The sequence below is a fragment of the Corythoichthys intestinalis genome, chromosome 22 (assembly GCF_030265065.1).
Source record: "Corythoichthys intestinalis isolate RoL2023-P3 chromosome 22, ASM3026506v1, whole genome shotgun sequence".
Lineage (NCBI taxonomy): Eukaryota > Metazoa > Chordata > Actinopteri > Syngnathiformes > Syngnathidae > Corythoichthys > Corythoichthys intestinalis.
This window is the reverse complement of record NC_080416.1, coordinates 11368716-11383395: the sequence shown is the minus strand read 5'-3', so window position 1 is coordinate 11383395 and position 14680 is coordinate 11368716. Positions and strand designations below refer to the sequence as shown.

The window sequence follows — 14680 nt, the reverse complement described above, 5'->3', positions numbered from 1 at the left end:
AAAAAGTTGACAATTGCTATTTTCTAATTTTTGTAGACCTTGATGAACCAGACTGATTAAAATTTGGGAACAAAGTTTTTGTCGACAATTTGTATATTCGCATCAAACAATCTATTCGACCCACCTTCGTGCTCCACAATTTGACCGTCCAATCAAAGGAGGAAGTGATAAACAGGTGGGAAAAGTCCACAGTGCCTACAGCGTTGTGACAGCTGATCCCCGTCACAGGCCCTTGGTGGCCTTCAAACATCTCGCAGATCCCCGCCTTACTAAAATCAAGTGAAAATTATACAACTTTTTAAACTTTTTCACTCAAACACACTTTTTTATGCGTTTGTTCACCAACCTGCCATGTCTGGATGCAGTGTAAACAGTTCCTTCTTCGCTACCTACTACATAGTTGTTAACATCTCCTGTCGGGAAGGCCATTGCGGTCACTGCTACTGGTTTGGATTTATTATACACGAGTTCCATGCTCTCCTAAACACACGGAAAGTATACAATTGTTTATCTTTCCAGTGAGTAATTACACATTTTGAGATGTTTCGTGTACCTGGGGCTGAGAAAGCATGTCCAAACTCCAAGAGCACATCCTTCCATCTGTAGAAACGGTGATCAGGTTGTTGGCGTTCTGAGTGCCAACTACATTGACGCAGTAAACGGGGTGCTCCATATGAAACAAAGTTTCAATTCGACAACAAAATAAGTTAAACTCGCGAAATGTCATGACGTCATTCTTTACTTGGACTCTCCATCTGTGCAAATCCACAGGAGTGTGCGAAACCATAATGTCATTACTGGCGAGTAATTGATTTGTGTCCTGGCCCACACAAAGAATCCTTTCAGCAATCAGCACCATGCTAAGCCAGCCGCTCTCGCTGAATGGTGAGGACATGAGCAAAGGCCTCATTATTTCGCAGCCACTTTAAGCTAACAGCGCGGTCTGCAGTGGGTAGCTGTGATTAGATATGACTCGTGTGTTTAAGATGGTGCTGGTGTACAATACGCTAAATGGGTCAGAGAAGAAAGTTTTCAGCGCGACGTTAGACGACCAATTCATTTGAAGTGAACCCAGTTTAAATGGATTGGGCGTCAATGGCGGTTTAACAATCCTTTATTCGTTCTTAAGTTATCTTGTACACAGGCAGATAGATATACGGTCCATTAAATATATAGCCAGCCCATTAAAATAGTCTGTGATTTAATTGCAGGTAAACAACAAAAATGAACATTGTTTTACCCATTAAACCAAATATATCAACAAAAATGCATATTCTAACTGAGGAAAAAGTTAGGACACCCTACCACCTAATAGCTGGTGTTACCCCCTTTAGCTGAAATAACTTCAGTGAGACGGTTTTTGTAGCCATCTATCAGTCTTTGACATCGGTCTGAAGAAAGTTTGCCCGACTCCTCAATGCAGAATGCTTTTAGCTGTGAGATGTTTGAGGGGTTTCTTGCATGTACAGCCCGTTTCAAGTCAGCCCACAACATCTCAATGGGATTACAATCCAGGCTTTGACTCGGCCATTCCAGGACTCTCCATTTCTTCCTTTTCAGCCAGCCCTTGGCGGATTTACTGGTCTGTTTTGATTCATTGTTATGTTGAAGGGTCCAGTTTCGCATCAGCTTTAATTTTTGAGCTGGCCAGGTCCTGCTGTAGCAAAGCATCCCCAAACCATGACACTTCCACCTCCATGCTTCACAGTTGGTATGAGGTTCTGGTAACACTTTACAATAAGGGTCCCTTAATTAACATTAGTTAATGCATTTTTAGACAATAACTACTGTTTAAGTAACATTACACTAATTAATATAATTGCTTGTTTAACATTTATTAATATATTAATTAACATGAGTTAATGCATTAGCTAATGCATTAGTTAATGTATAACCAGACCGTAACTCATGGTTTGGTAAAATTTAAAAATATATATAGGCCTATATAGGGTTAGAGTTAGGGTTTTGGGTTTCAGGTTAGGGTTTGTTAACTTATCATTTACAATTTCTTAGTTAAGGGACACATGTGCTACACTTTACAATAAGGGTCCAAAAAGCATTCAGTGATGGTTAATAAAGGTTAAGGGGGGGAACTTAAGCATTTATAATTTCTTAGTTAAGGGACACATGTGCTACACTTTACAATAAGGATCCAAAAAACATTCAGTAATGTTTGATTAAGGTTAAGTAAGACTTATAAGGTACGTCACGTGAAATAATACCATACTTGAGATTAGGTTAGCAGCACCCAAGGACTCAGAGAGCAATGTTTCTCATTTTAAAATAACATATTCACTTACAAGTACCAGTATACATTAATAACTATTTAATAATGCACTAATGTATATGTGAATTAATGTTAAGTAATGTATTATATATATTATATATTATAACCTAACCTTAAGTATGGTATTATTTCACGTGAACGTACCTCATAAGTATTACTTAACCTTAATTAACCATTACTGAATGCTTTTTGGACCCTTATTGTAAAGTGTAGCACACGTGTCCCTTAACTAAGAAATTATAAATGCTTAAGTTACCAAACCCTAACCCTAAACCCTAACCCTATGTAGACCTATATATATTTTTAATTTTACCACACTATTAGTTACTGTCTGGTTATGCATTAAGTAATGAATTAACTAATGCATTAACTCATGTTAATTAATATATTAATAAAAGTTAGATAATCAAATATATTAATTATTGTAGTCTTAAAATGTATTAACTAATGTTAATTAAGGGACCCTTATTGTAAAGTGTTACCAAGGTTCTTTTCCTGGAATGCTGTATTGGGTTTATGCCAAACATGTCCTCTGTTCTGGTGTCCAAATAATTAAATTTTAAGATTCATCTGTCCAAAGAATATTATTCCACAAGTCCTGGTCTTTGTCTACATTCACTCAGGCAATTTTTAGTCTGGCCTTCATGTTCTTCTTGGAGAGCAAAGGTTTCCTCCTTGCACGCCTTCCATGAAGGTTAAACCCGTGAAGTCTCTTTCTGATTATAGAGGTATTCACTTTCACATCAACAGTAGCAAGAGCCTCCTATAGGTCCCATGATGACATTGTAGGCTTTTTGGAGACTTCTTTTAGCATCTTGCGGTCTGTTCTCAGGGTGAACTTGCTTGGATGGCCAGGCCTGGGCATGTTGGCAGTTGTTTTGAATATCCTCCACTTGTAGACTATTTTCCAGACAGTGAAATGGCTGATTTTATATTCTTTTGAGATCTTTTGAAATCTCCTACCAGACTCATAAGCGTCTACAATCTTCTCTCTGAAGGCCTCAGATAGCTCCTTTGTTCTCACCATGGTGTTTTCTCTCACTTTAACAGTCAGGGGCACACCAAACTAAATGTGAGGTTTAAATATGGGGAGCCTCCTTCAAAACACTGGGTAATGATGTTCTAATCATGAGCACCTGATGTGATACACCTGTGTGTGATTTTAGCCATTTTATTTGGGATTGAATGTGGGGTGTCCTAATTCATTCCTTAACAGAAATTGCATTTATTTAAAAATTAAAATGACATTTTACGGAAAGTTATTAAGCAAATCTTTTTTTTTTTTTCCCAGTTTTAATTGTTTAGTTGTATCACTTGAATCTCTCAAGATTGTTAAAATTGATATGATATGATCAAATATGTTGGAAAACAGGCTTCCATAGGGTGTCCTAGTTTTTTCACATGGCTGTACCGACCCGAATACATAACCACTGCTACAAAAGAGAAAGGAATAATAATGCTTACAGTGTGTGCAGCAGCGGACAGTGGCGTCCTCTGAACCGGGGTCCGTCTATGACTGCGGTTGTCCCACAATACGATCTGGCCCGAGTAGGTCCCACCCACCACGAGGTTTGGGTGAAATCTGGCAAAACCCACCGACACCACCGGAGACTGCGGATAAATCAGAAGACTTTATTTAAATACACCTGTGTACTACCCTGTCATACCCTCATCTTTCCTGTCTTCCCTCTTTCGGTCATATCAGTTGGTGTCTTCTCACATAGTGTCCGTTGGGTGAAGGATTTACTAATGAAGTTGTAATGCTACTTATAAATAGGTAGCATATCTAGTCAATCATGTTTCTGTATCACCTTTAATAAACAACACAATATAAATAACCACAAACGAAACGGATACAACTGTGAATGATGACTTCGCGCTGGGTGGCAAACGCGACGAGACGAGACGGCGAGCGAGATGATGAGTTTGGCCGTGGCGGGTGTCCGCCGACGAGAGGAGTAAAAGGGTGACTCTGGGGCGGCGGCAGGACAAAGAGGGGAATTGTAGTTCTCTTTTCCCTTCAGTCGTTTCACATTACAGCATCAAAACCCCGGCAGCCAGTGGAGCGCTCACTGTAGCCTCCATCATGACAAGCGCACCCTTTAACCCGCACTCCCTCAAAGACGCACACAGATGACGGCCCAATGCTGTGTTTATTGCGTTTGGGTTCCTCTTCAATGCTTTCCCCTTTAGGCTTCGGCATGCTCTAGGCAGCACTCCCTGACCCGTAGCCACTGTAGTGTCTATTCTTAGGACAGCATCGTACGGTTATGCCTTCAACCCTCCTTCCCTTAATCAAACATATTCATGAACTTAAAACAAGCATCTTCAAATTAAGGCTGGGCGAAATAGGATTTTTTGGGCAGAAAAAGAAACAAAATATATATTTCTTCCCGATTTTTTTCCCTCCAAGATACTTTTTAAAGGTACAAGTACAAAAGATAGGAAACTCCAAATCAGTTCTGTCGAATGTTTAACCCAGGGGTCCCCAAACTACGGCCCGGGGGCCAGATACGGCCCGCCTCCACATTTGGTCTGGCCCCCTGAACATTTTTTTTTTCCCCCCAGAAAGGGTTATTTGGTTATTATCTATTTAATTAATAGTGTTATTATTATATTATATTATAATTTATATTATATTTATATTTTGGGGGGCTGTCAAAATTATCGCGTTAACGGGCGGTAATTAATTTTTTGAATTATTCATGTTAAAATATTTGACGCAATTAACGCACATGCCCTGCTCAGATTAGAATGGAGGCAGTGTAATGTCCGCTTGTTACTTGTTACTTGTTTTTTGTTGTTTAGCGCCCTCTGCTGGCGCTTGGGTCCAAATGATTTTATGGGTTTGGGGAGTGAGCATGGTGTAATGACATCAACAATGGTGAGCTACTAGTTTATTTTTTGATTGAAAATTTTACAAATTTTAATAAAACGAAAACATTAAGAGGGGTTTTAATATAAAATTTCTATAACTTGTACTAACATTTATCTTTAAGAACTACAAGTTTTTCTATCCATGGATCGCTTTAAGAGAATATTAATAATGTTAATGCCATCTTGCTGATTTATTGTTATAATAAAAAAATAAAGTACTTATGTACCGTATGTTGAATGTATATATCCGTCTTGTGTCTTATCTTTTCATTACAACAATAATTTACAGAAAAATATGGCATATTTTATAGATGGTTTGAATTGCGATTAATTAATTTTTAAGCTGTAATTAACTCGATTAAAAATTTTAATCGTTTGACAGCCCTAATTATATTATATTATATTATATTATATTATATTATATTATTTTTATTTTATTTACTTTTGTTCCGTGAAGAATCCAGAAAGGGTTATTTGATTGTGACTTTCTGAAATAAATTTTTACATTCAGGCACTCCTGCAACCGTCACCTTTTTCTGTTACAAACTGACCCCGGCCCCTCATCAGAGAAGGGAAAAGTTATGTGCCCCTCACAGGAAAAAGTTTGGGGACCCCTGGTTTAACCCCTTCAGGGACAGTGGTCGCTACAATGAATAGCAATTCATTTAGTACCTTTAAACTTTTATAGCGTAAGTCAGGGGTGCACAAGGGGGTGCTGAGGGTACGGCTACACCTGGGCCCTTGTCTCTAAGGCTGGGTTCATACCCCAGGTCTTAATGCATAATTCCAATTTTTTTGTCATTTCTGTTTATTTGGCGTGCCTATTCAGACTGCCTTTTTCCATTGAGGCCGTTCAAGTATCACACATGTGCACTAATTTGCAGTCCGATATGCCCTGAGCAAACTGACCCGCATGCGCAGGAGCATCAAAACAACGCTCAACGTCATTCTAGGGTGATCATATTTTGATTTCTAAAAAGAGGACACAAATAAAAGACATAAATATTCACCATTTAGTTTTTTGCGTGCATGACACACACACATACGAATAGTTTGCCCTGATTCTTGGCCGAGTAAGCAATCTTGAAATATTGCTCATTTGGAGCACAGAAAGAAAACCGAGCATTCTCAGGCTGATCCTTCTGCCCCGCCCCCATTTAATTTTTTTGTAATGACTGTTCTTAAGGCCGCCTCTTCCCTAAAAGCCACTGTAGAGCTAGGCGCTAATGGTAATAAACAGCTACATCGCTACAGTAGCGCCCTGTCTCACTCCTAATTGCTGCATGAATTCCGATTTGGGGGACTTGGCAGTTCAGACCGCAGTCACATTCTGGAAAAATGTGGCCCAGATCAGGTTTTAACCACATACGACAGTGACATAGATCGGATTTGAAATGGTCCACTTTTATGCAACCCATTCTGATTGTCAAGTTAATGCCTCACTCGAATCGGAAAAACACCAAAAATTAGGATTCGTGCATTAAGACCTGCGGTATGAACCTAGCCGAAGAGGCCTGGTTTGCGGGTGTAAAGTGGGCGTGTTGAGCAAAGGGATGGTTAAACATGAAGGTTAGATAATGCTTGAGCTTTAATATAGTGTTTAATTGTTCAAATATCTTTCAGCTGGTTGTCTGGCCCGCAAAGAAATTTCCACGATCGTTTTGAGAGGAAAGTGTTGGGGGGATGGGTTCCGTGAATATTTGTACACTATGAACCCCCCCACTTTGGATGGTATACTCGGGGGTTCCCGTTCATGCTCATCGCACCCGGGTCCTGTTCACATTTGTTTCACCACTGATGTAAGAATTGTTCATTCGCCCACTCCCAGTCAAAATTAATTGGACGTCTAGCACCGTTGATGGCAACCGATGAGTTAAATAAGTGTCCTTTAAGGGTTAGAAAAAATATATATAATTCATGCATGAAAGAGTTAGCATACTATTTCCCCCGTTTGTGCTGTCACCCCCCAACAAAAGTCCCTGACAAAAGTCTTGTCGCTTATCCATTTTGTAGAAACAATTGCTAATAACCTGACTTTTAATTATTCAATTGGTTTCAGAAATGGCTCACATGAAAGCCAAGATCCTCCTAAATGATGTGGAATGTACAAAAATATATTTGTTTCACTGGAAAAAGAGGTATCATTTAATGAAGACATAAAGGTCCAATTTTGGCAAGACAAAAGTTTTGCCGCCTACAGAAAGTAGTGTGAAAATTGAACAAAAAATGTATTTCAAATCCAAAGATATGTTACATAACATAAGTGAATTAAGTAGTGGTGCTGTGAGATCCAAATGTAATATTTTGTATGACTTCCATGCGGTTTGGCAAGGATTCATAAAATTTATTGAAGAAGTCATCAGGAACATCAAAGAAAGCAGTCGTGCATGCCTCCCAGAGTTCATCAACATTCTTGGATTTCGTCTTCCATGCTTCCTCTTTAATCCTACCCCACACATGCTCAATGATGTTCATGTCTGGTGACTGGGCTGGCCAGTCCTGGCGGATCTTGATCTTCTTTGCCTTGAGGAACTTTGAGGTAGAGAGTGAAGTATGCGATGGAGCACCATCCTGCTGCAGAATTTGTCCCTTTTTTATGGTTAGGAATGTAAGAGGGAGCTAAGATTTGTTGATATTTCTGACTATTTATGCCTTCCAACCTACAAAATATTAAATTTGGAACTCACAGCACCACTACTTAATTCGTTTATGTTATGTAACATATTTCTGTATTTGAAGTACATTTTTTGTTCAATTTTCACATTATTTTCTGTATTCGACAAAACTTTGTCTTTTTTACCTTAATGTCTTCATTAAATGATATCTTTTTCAGTGAAACAAATATATTTTTGTACATTCAACATCATTTGGGAGGGTCTTAGCTTTCATATGAGCCATTTCTGAAACCAATTGAATAATTAAAAGTCAGGTTATTAGCAATTATTTCTACAAAATGAATAAGCGACCAGACTTTTGTCAGGGACTGTACAAATACAGTAGCTAATTACACAAATAAAAGCAAAGTTGAACAATAATCTTTTGAATAACTAAACCTTGTACAAATCCAATGGATTAGACATACCTGAAACCTTCGTTACTATAAATTTCATGTGCCAAAACAGAACAAAACAATAAAATAGGTGTACTGTGTAGAAAGAAAAAAATGTGGCTCCCCTTTTTGTGTTCTGCATATCGAATGGAAGGGAAATATATTTTTTTTAATCATCCACAAAAAAACAAAAAAAATCTGAATTCATTCATGAAATGGATTTAACAACAATTAATTATACACATGGAAATTACAGTACAATATCCGCCCAATGGAATAAACTCAGCATTGTGTTTATCCCATTTACTGCTCAATCCCAGTTTGGCTCTCCCGCTCTCTACCCCGACCGCCGAGCCATGTGCAAACCAGCCGACTCCAAACCCGAGTCCATTTTGTAAAGGGGACTGGAAAAGAAACCAAAAGGAAAGCAAACACTCTTTCTCTCTTTTTATGGTTTCTTCTGAAGAGTCCTGGCTTCCAGAGGAATGGCGCGGGAGTCGCTTCAGATGTCAAGACTCAAAATAAACTCCACTTCTGCGGTGAAAATAAAGTCGCTCGTACGCCGAATAGGAGGCCCTCGCTCCAAAGTTTATTTGTACAGTTCGATAAAGAGGGATACGACTTTATTGACGGCACAACCGGAGTCACGAGCTATTATTGGAATTGAAATGTTTTAAATGTTACGGCTACTGTGGTGGATTGACAAATCAAGTGCAATAATAGTTAACCTCGCAGAGAATACTTTATTGGATGGGAGTGATTTTGTTTCAGCGCCATTGACGGCGATAGCTGTCCAATCCATTTTGACTGGGAGGGCTGGCAGCAAAGTCAAAATTGATTGGACCTCTATCACCGTCAACTTTTTTTTTTAAATGAAGTTTTACAATTCAGTTCAAGCATAGGAAATGATGAATGGCTTCAATTTCTATCTTTTTTTTATCGGATTCAACGCGAGCTTATTCCTTTCCAGTTATAGTTTAAAACATAATTCAACAGTTTGGCATCCATATATCTTACAGTGTGTTGTTTCAAAACAAGCAGCTCCTTCACCTACAATTCTATTCCTCCATCTGGACACCCTGGCAGGACATCTGTCTAAATAACACCTTAACAACTCTCACATGTGATTGTGTAGCCAAATCAGGCTTGACATTTTTTTGCCCCAAGATTCTCATCTCAAATGCAGCATGGTTCTCCACCCCCCCCCCCACCCCTAGCCACATCAACTTTTGACAGAAAGGAAGTGAAAGGGTGAGGAGAGGGTGACAGGTTGCAGGGTAGCCGAAAAAGTCACGGCACATTACGTTAAACGTGAGATGAATTGTAAATTTTGACTGGAAAGCTGTAATGATTGGACGTCCATCACTGTCAATGGCAGGCGATGAGTTAATTTATTGAATTTATTAAACCAAAGTTACTGTGTGGCAGTGGCGGATATTGGTCTTACAATGAGGAGAAGCTCAAAGTGTGTCTGCCTGTAAGTGCTTTGTGACGGTGGAAGGGCTCATAGGTACCGACTGCTCGGGAGGGAAAGATACGAGAGTGCCAGAAGTTAAGTCTCTAAACACAAGTAGCTACAGTAGAAAAAAACACCAGAAATAGAAGCTCAATGTTTCGCTAGTCATTTTTAACAATGCAACTGTGGCTAGGACCAGTGTTTTTTTCGTCATTGACGACTACAATGAAAATCTTGACAAGAGTTGACAAGAGATAACGAGCTAAAAACGTGAAGGTAGGTTGTGGAAGGTAGTGATTGAAATACACCACAAGGTGTCAAGGGCGAGTTTTAAATTAATTAGAGATCTAGCCAAGTTTTTCTAGTGCGTTTTGCCCCTTGACTGACGCCGTAGTTTCCAGGTTCGTTGTTCCTTACGTTCATTTGAGTGTTGACTACACAACGTACGAGACCTCTGTTAGTTTGTATATTGTGACTAAATATTGCCATCTAGTGTATTTGTTGAGCTAAACTAAATGTTTGAATAGAGTTTGACCAAAGTCTCAGTATTATTTTGCATAGCTATTTTGATTGGGAATGCCAGTTCTCTTTGCATTGAGCGCTTTTCTTTTTGTGAACATTTTTTTTTTTTTTTAAAGATAGGAATATTATTTTTTGTTGTGCTTTCAGTAAATGATACTGTAGCGACTTAACTGTTCCGCCCAAATGCATGTTGGGAAGTTGGGCAACCATGACTGTCAGTGGTGGCTGCAAATGGTATATCTTCTCTGCGTGTGTTCAATACAGGGTGTTAAGAAAAAGTTTATCGCCTGTCATTCTTCCCCACATCGCTCGACACAATAGTTATAATTTTTGTGGAAGAGATGCCAAAGCTTATGCCAATATATAGCGCGGCCCCAATGAATGCCTGTGTCCACTCTACTCACTTGTCTCTGCCTCTTAGCTCTCAATATACATAAAACGGCGCCATTAATAGTCTGTTTGCGGCAATGCATGAGTGGGTCGTTCCGAGCATGCGTTAAATGCGTTAAATATTTTAACGTGATGAATTTTAAAAAAAAAAAATTACTGGCTGTTAACGCGATAAATTTGACAGCCCTAGTAAAAACAGTTCATTTTTAAACCAGATCTGGTTTATCTATCAGTCAATAGCAGCCAATGAGTTAAAGGGAAGTTTCTGGTTATGGATGAAAGATGGAGGATTTTGTTGCCTCCTCGGGTAACAAACTGCCTCTGAAGTGCGATTGCAGAGATGGAGCAAGAGTGCCATGGTGAGAATAGAAAAGGGAGTGAAGTGAATGAGGGAGTGCAGACAGTAGATGGATCCGCACCTCCATTCTTACCACATTCATCTGGTTTCCACTCGGGCCTTATCAGGACCAGATGGGTGCGTCTTCTTCTGAATCCCGCCGCCACCTCCCCTGACTCGGCTAGTTTATGACACCCCTCAGATTTTGTCACACTGCGGTTTTCGCCAAGGAAAGAGAAAATAGCAACCGCAGTCTCTGTTTCGCCAGACGGAGAATACAAGCCGAAAAAAGCTTCGCTACAAGGGTTCCTTTGACTTTTTTTCACATGATTCTGTTTTGTTGCCACACAAAATCATTTAAGGGTGCTTATCAGTGGCGTTTTTTAGTATAGATACAGCCATAGTAACAAGGAACTGGCTCCATCAGAAGCACATCAAGGTCACAGTATCAATTCTTCAGACGATAATACGATAACATCTGATATTACAGTAGATATTATGTACACTTTTAATACAGTCAGTGAAGTTTCATCTACAGCAATAAGAAATACACCAAAATTTTAAATTTTGTTGTGGAAATATTTGAAATATTTCAATGAAAGCCACTCTTTTTAACAAAACTGCATGTTTACAAGATGACGATGTTAATTGATGCCTGTAGTTTAAAATTCCATCGATTGGACCAGTACTCAACTGATTCATACTGTGGGGCAAATAAGTATTTAGTCAACCACCAATTGTGCAAGTTCTCCTACTTGAAAAGATTAGAGGCCTGTAATTGACAACATGGGTAAACCTCAACCATGAGAGACAAAATGTGGAGAAAAAAAAAGAAAATCACATTGTTTGATTCTTAAACAATTTATTTCCAAATTAGAGTGGAAAATACGTATTTGGTCATTTACAAACAAGCAAGATTTCTGGCTGTCAAAGAGGTCTAACTTCTTCGAACGAGGTCTAACAAGGCTCAACTCCTGTATTAATAGCACCTGTTTTAACTCATTATCGATATAAGAGACACCTGTCTTCAATCTCAGTCAGTCACACTCCAAACTCCACTATGGCCAAGACCAAAGAGCTGTCGAAGGACACCAGAGACAAAATTGTAGACATGCACCATGCTGGGAAGACTGAATCTGCAATAGGTAAAACGCTTGGTGTAAAGAAATCAACTGTGGGAGCAATTATTAGAAAATGGAAGACATACAAGACCACTGATAATTTCCCTCAATCTGGGGCTACATGCAAGATCTCACCCCGTGGCGTCAAAATGATAACAGGAACGGTGAACAAAAATCCCAGAACCACATGGGGGGCCCTAGTGAATTACTTACAGAGAGCTGGGACCACAGCAACAAAGGTTACTATCAGTAACACAATGCGCCGCCAGGGACTCTGCCGGATGTGTCCCCCCACTGAAGCCAGTACACGTCCAGGCCCGTCTGTGGTTCGCTAGAGAGCATTTGGATGATCCAGAAGAGGACTGGGAGAATGTGTTATGGTCAGATGAACCCAAAATAGAACTTTTTGGTAGAAACACAGGTTCTTGTGTTTGGAGGAGAAAGAATACTGAATTGCATCCGAAGAACACCATACCCACTGTGAAGCATGGGGGTGGAAACGTCATGCTTTGGGGCTGTTTTTCTGCAAAGGGACCAGGACGACTGATCTGTGTAAAGGAAAGAATGAATGGGGCCATGTATCGAGAGATTTTGAGTGAAAATCTCCTTCCATCAGCAAGGGCATTGAAGATGAGACGTGGCTGGGTCTTTCAGCATGACAATGATCCCAAACACACAGCCAGGGCAACAAAGGAGTGGCTTCGTAGGAAGCATTTCAAGGTCCTGGTGTGGCCCAGCCAGTCTCTAGATCTCAACCCCAGAGAAATATCTGTGAAGGGAGTTGAAAGTCCGTGTTGCCCAACAACAGCCCCAAAACATCACTGCTCTAGAGGAGATCTGCATGGAGGAATGGGCCAAAATACCAGCAACAGTGTGTGAAAAGCTTGTGAAGAGTTACAGAAAATGTTTGGCCTCCGTTATTGCCAATAAAGGGTACATAGCAAAGTATTGAGATGAACTTTTGGTATTGACCAAATACTTATTTTCCACCATGATTTGCAAATAAATTCTTTAAAAATCAAACAATGTGATTTCCGTTTTTTTTTTTTCCACATTCTGTCTCTCATGGTTGAGGTTTACCCATGTTGACAATTACAGGCCTCTCTAATATTTTCAAGTGGGAGAACTTGCACAATTAGTGGTTGAGTAAACACTTATTTGCCCCACTGTATATCGATCCAGATCATTACACTGACACCGTCAAGAGTTAACTTAGCGTTCAATTAAACAGCCCCAGATTTTACACAGACAGAAGCAGCCTCAACTGTTTTTGCATTTCTGTGCAGGAAATACAGAAGACTGACCTCACCAAAACCTCATTTGTAACATTAAACCCTATGTAAGCCTAAAAAAATAAAGAACCAGACCCCAACCACAAACCCCAACGACTCAGCGCTGTCTTTCTTTTGAATCAACTCCTGACATACGCACTTTTATAGACCTGAACCATCTACCTATCCTGACACCAGATGAGCAATCCTTTTGTGGGCTAGTCTGGGTAAACAAAAATGGCGGAAATACCATTAAGGTTTCTCTTTGGGCCTGCCAACGCCAACAGAGAGGGGCTGCCAAACAAAGCCATGCGGATGCGTGTACTGCATGCATACAGTAAACAGTTGGTTTATTTGATCAGTTCCTCTCTCCCTCTTAGTTAACAAACCGAGTTTAGAAGCAGCATGTGGTTAGGCCTGGCAGTGAATTATTGTTTCAGTGCCATTGACAGCAATAGAGGTCCAATCCATCTTGACTGCGAGGGGCTAGCAGTGATGGACCATGCTAGTCAAATAATTGGATTGGACCTCTATCAATGGCAGCGAATTAGTTAGGCTGCAAGCCTTAAAGTGAAATTTTTTGAGGTGAAAGTTTATTCAAAAACGAATTAGAAAATATATTACATAGAAAACATACTGTAGTTAAAATTTTTAACTTTAATCTCTGGATTTAAAGCTTTTACTCAGATAGAAGTAAAGTTTTCGAGCACTGGCAGCCAATTAGGCTGCAAACTTTATAGCGAATGTTTCTGAAGTGAGCGTTGATTCACGAATGAATTAGAAAATATAATATATGAAAAACATACTGTCGTTAAAATTTAACTTTAATCTCCTGGGTGAAATCTTTAACTCGGCACTAAAGCGGTGCAATGGCAGCGTCATTGGCTGCAAACCATACGCGGAGATTAAGGAGTGTCATAGGCCCTGGTGGCCGAAAATGTCATTGCAAATATTTGACTTTACAATATATGAATTTAAAATGAAGACTTTGCCAGTAAAATGTTGTCTATTAAAGTTCTAAAGCAATAAAACGAACAACAAAAATGAATGAAATGAACAAAAAAGATTTTTATAATGGGTCAAAATTATTTTTCAAAAAAAGATCATGTGACCAGCACCTTAGAGACGGTCATTTGTTTTGCCTGAGGACAGAAGAGGCAAGATAAGGATCTTCGTAATTTTTTCAAACCTAAACGTTCAAAAGCGACAGCAACTACTGAGCGAAAACCAGGGTTTGAAGATGTGGACCATGAAACGCCGGAGAGTACTCTCAGAGAACCCTCAACAATTATGCGAAACAAATAACAACAACAAAAACGCTCATTTACAGCATATTATTATAAGGTTCCTAGTTGGAATATTCAGTATAA

General features: G+C 39.4%; 1 protein-coding gene across 3 annotated transcripts in view; it reads right to left on the bottom strand.

The window, feature by feature from the left end:
* LOC130910417 (cytoplasmic dynein 1 intermediate chain 1) overlaps positions 1-14680 on the bottom strand; it is a 91790-nt gene that overhangs the window by 26180 nt on the left and 50930 nt on the right. For all 3 annotated transcript variants that reach the window (XM_057827695.1, XM_057827694.1, XM_057827693.1), the window contains exons 11-14: positions 3752-3898; positions 554-667; positions 347-480; positions 125-269 (exon numbers count right to left, since the gene is read on the bottom strand). In XM_057827695.1, the coding sequence (XP_057683678.1) occupies positions 125-269; positions 347-480; positions 554-667; positions 3752-3898 (540 nt within the window). The remainder of the gene's footprint in view (positions 1-124; positions 270-346; positions 481-553; positions 668-3751; positions 3899-14680) is intronic.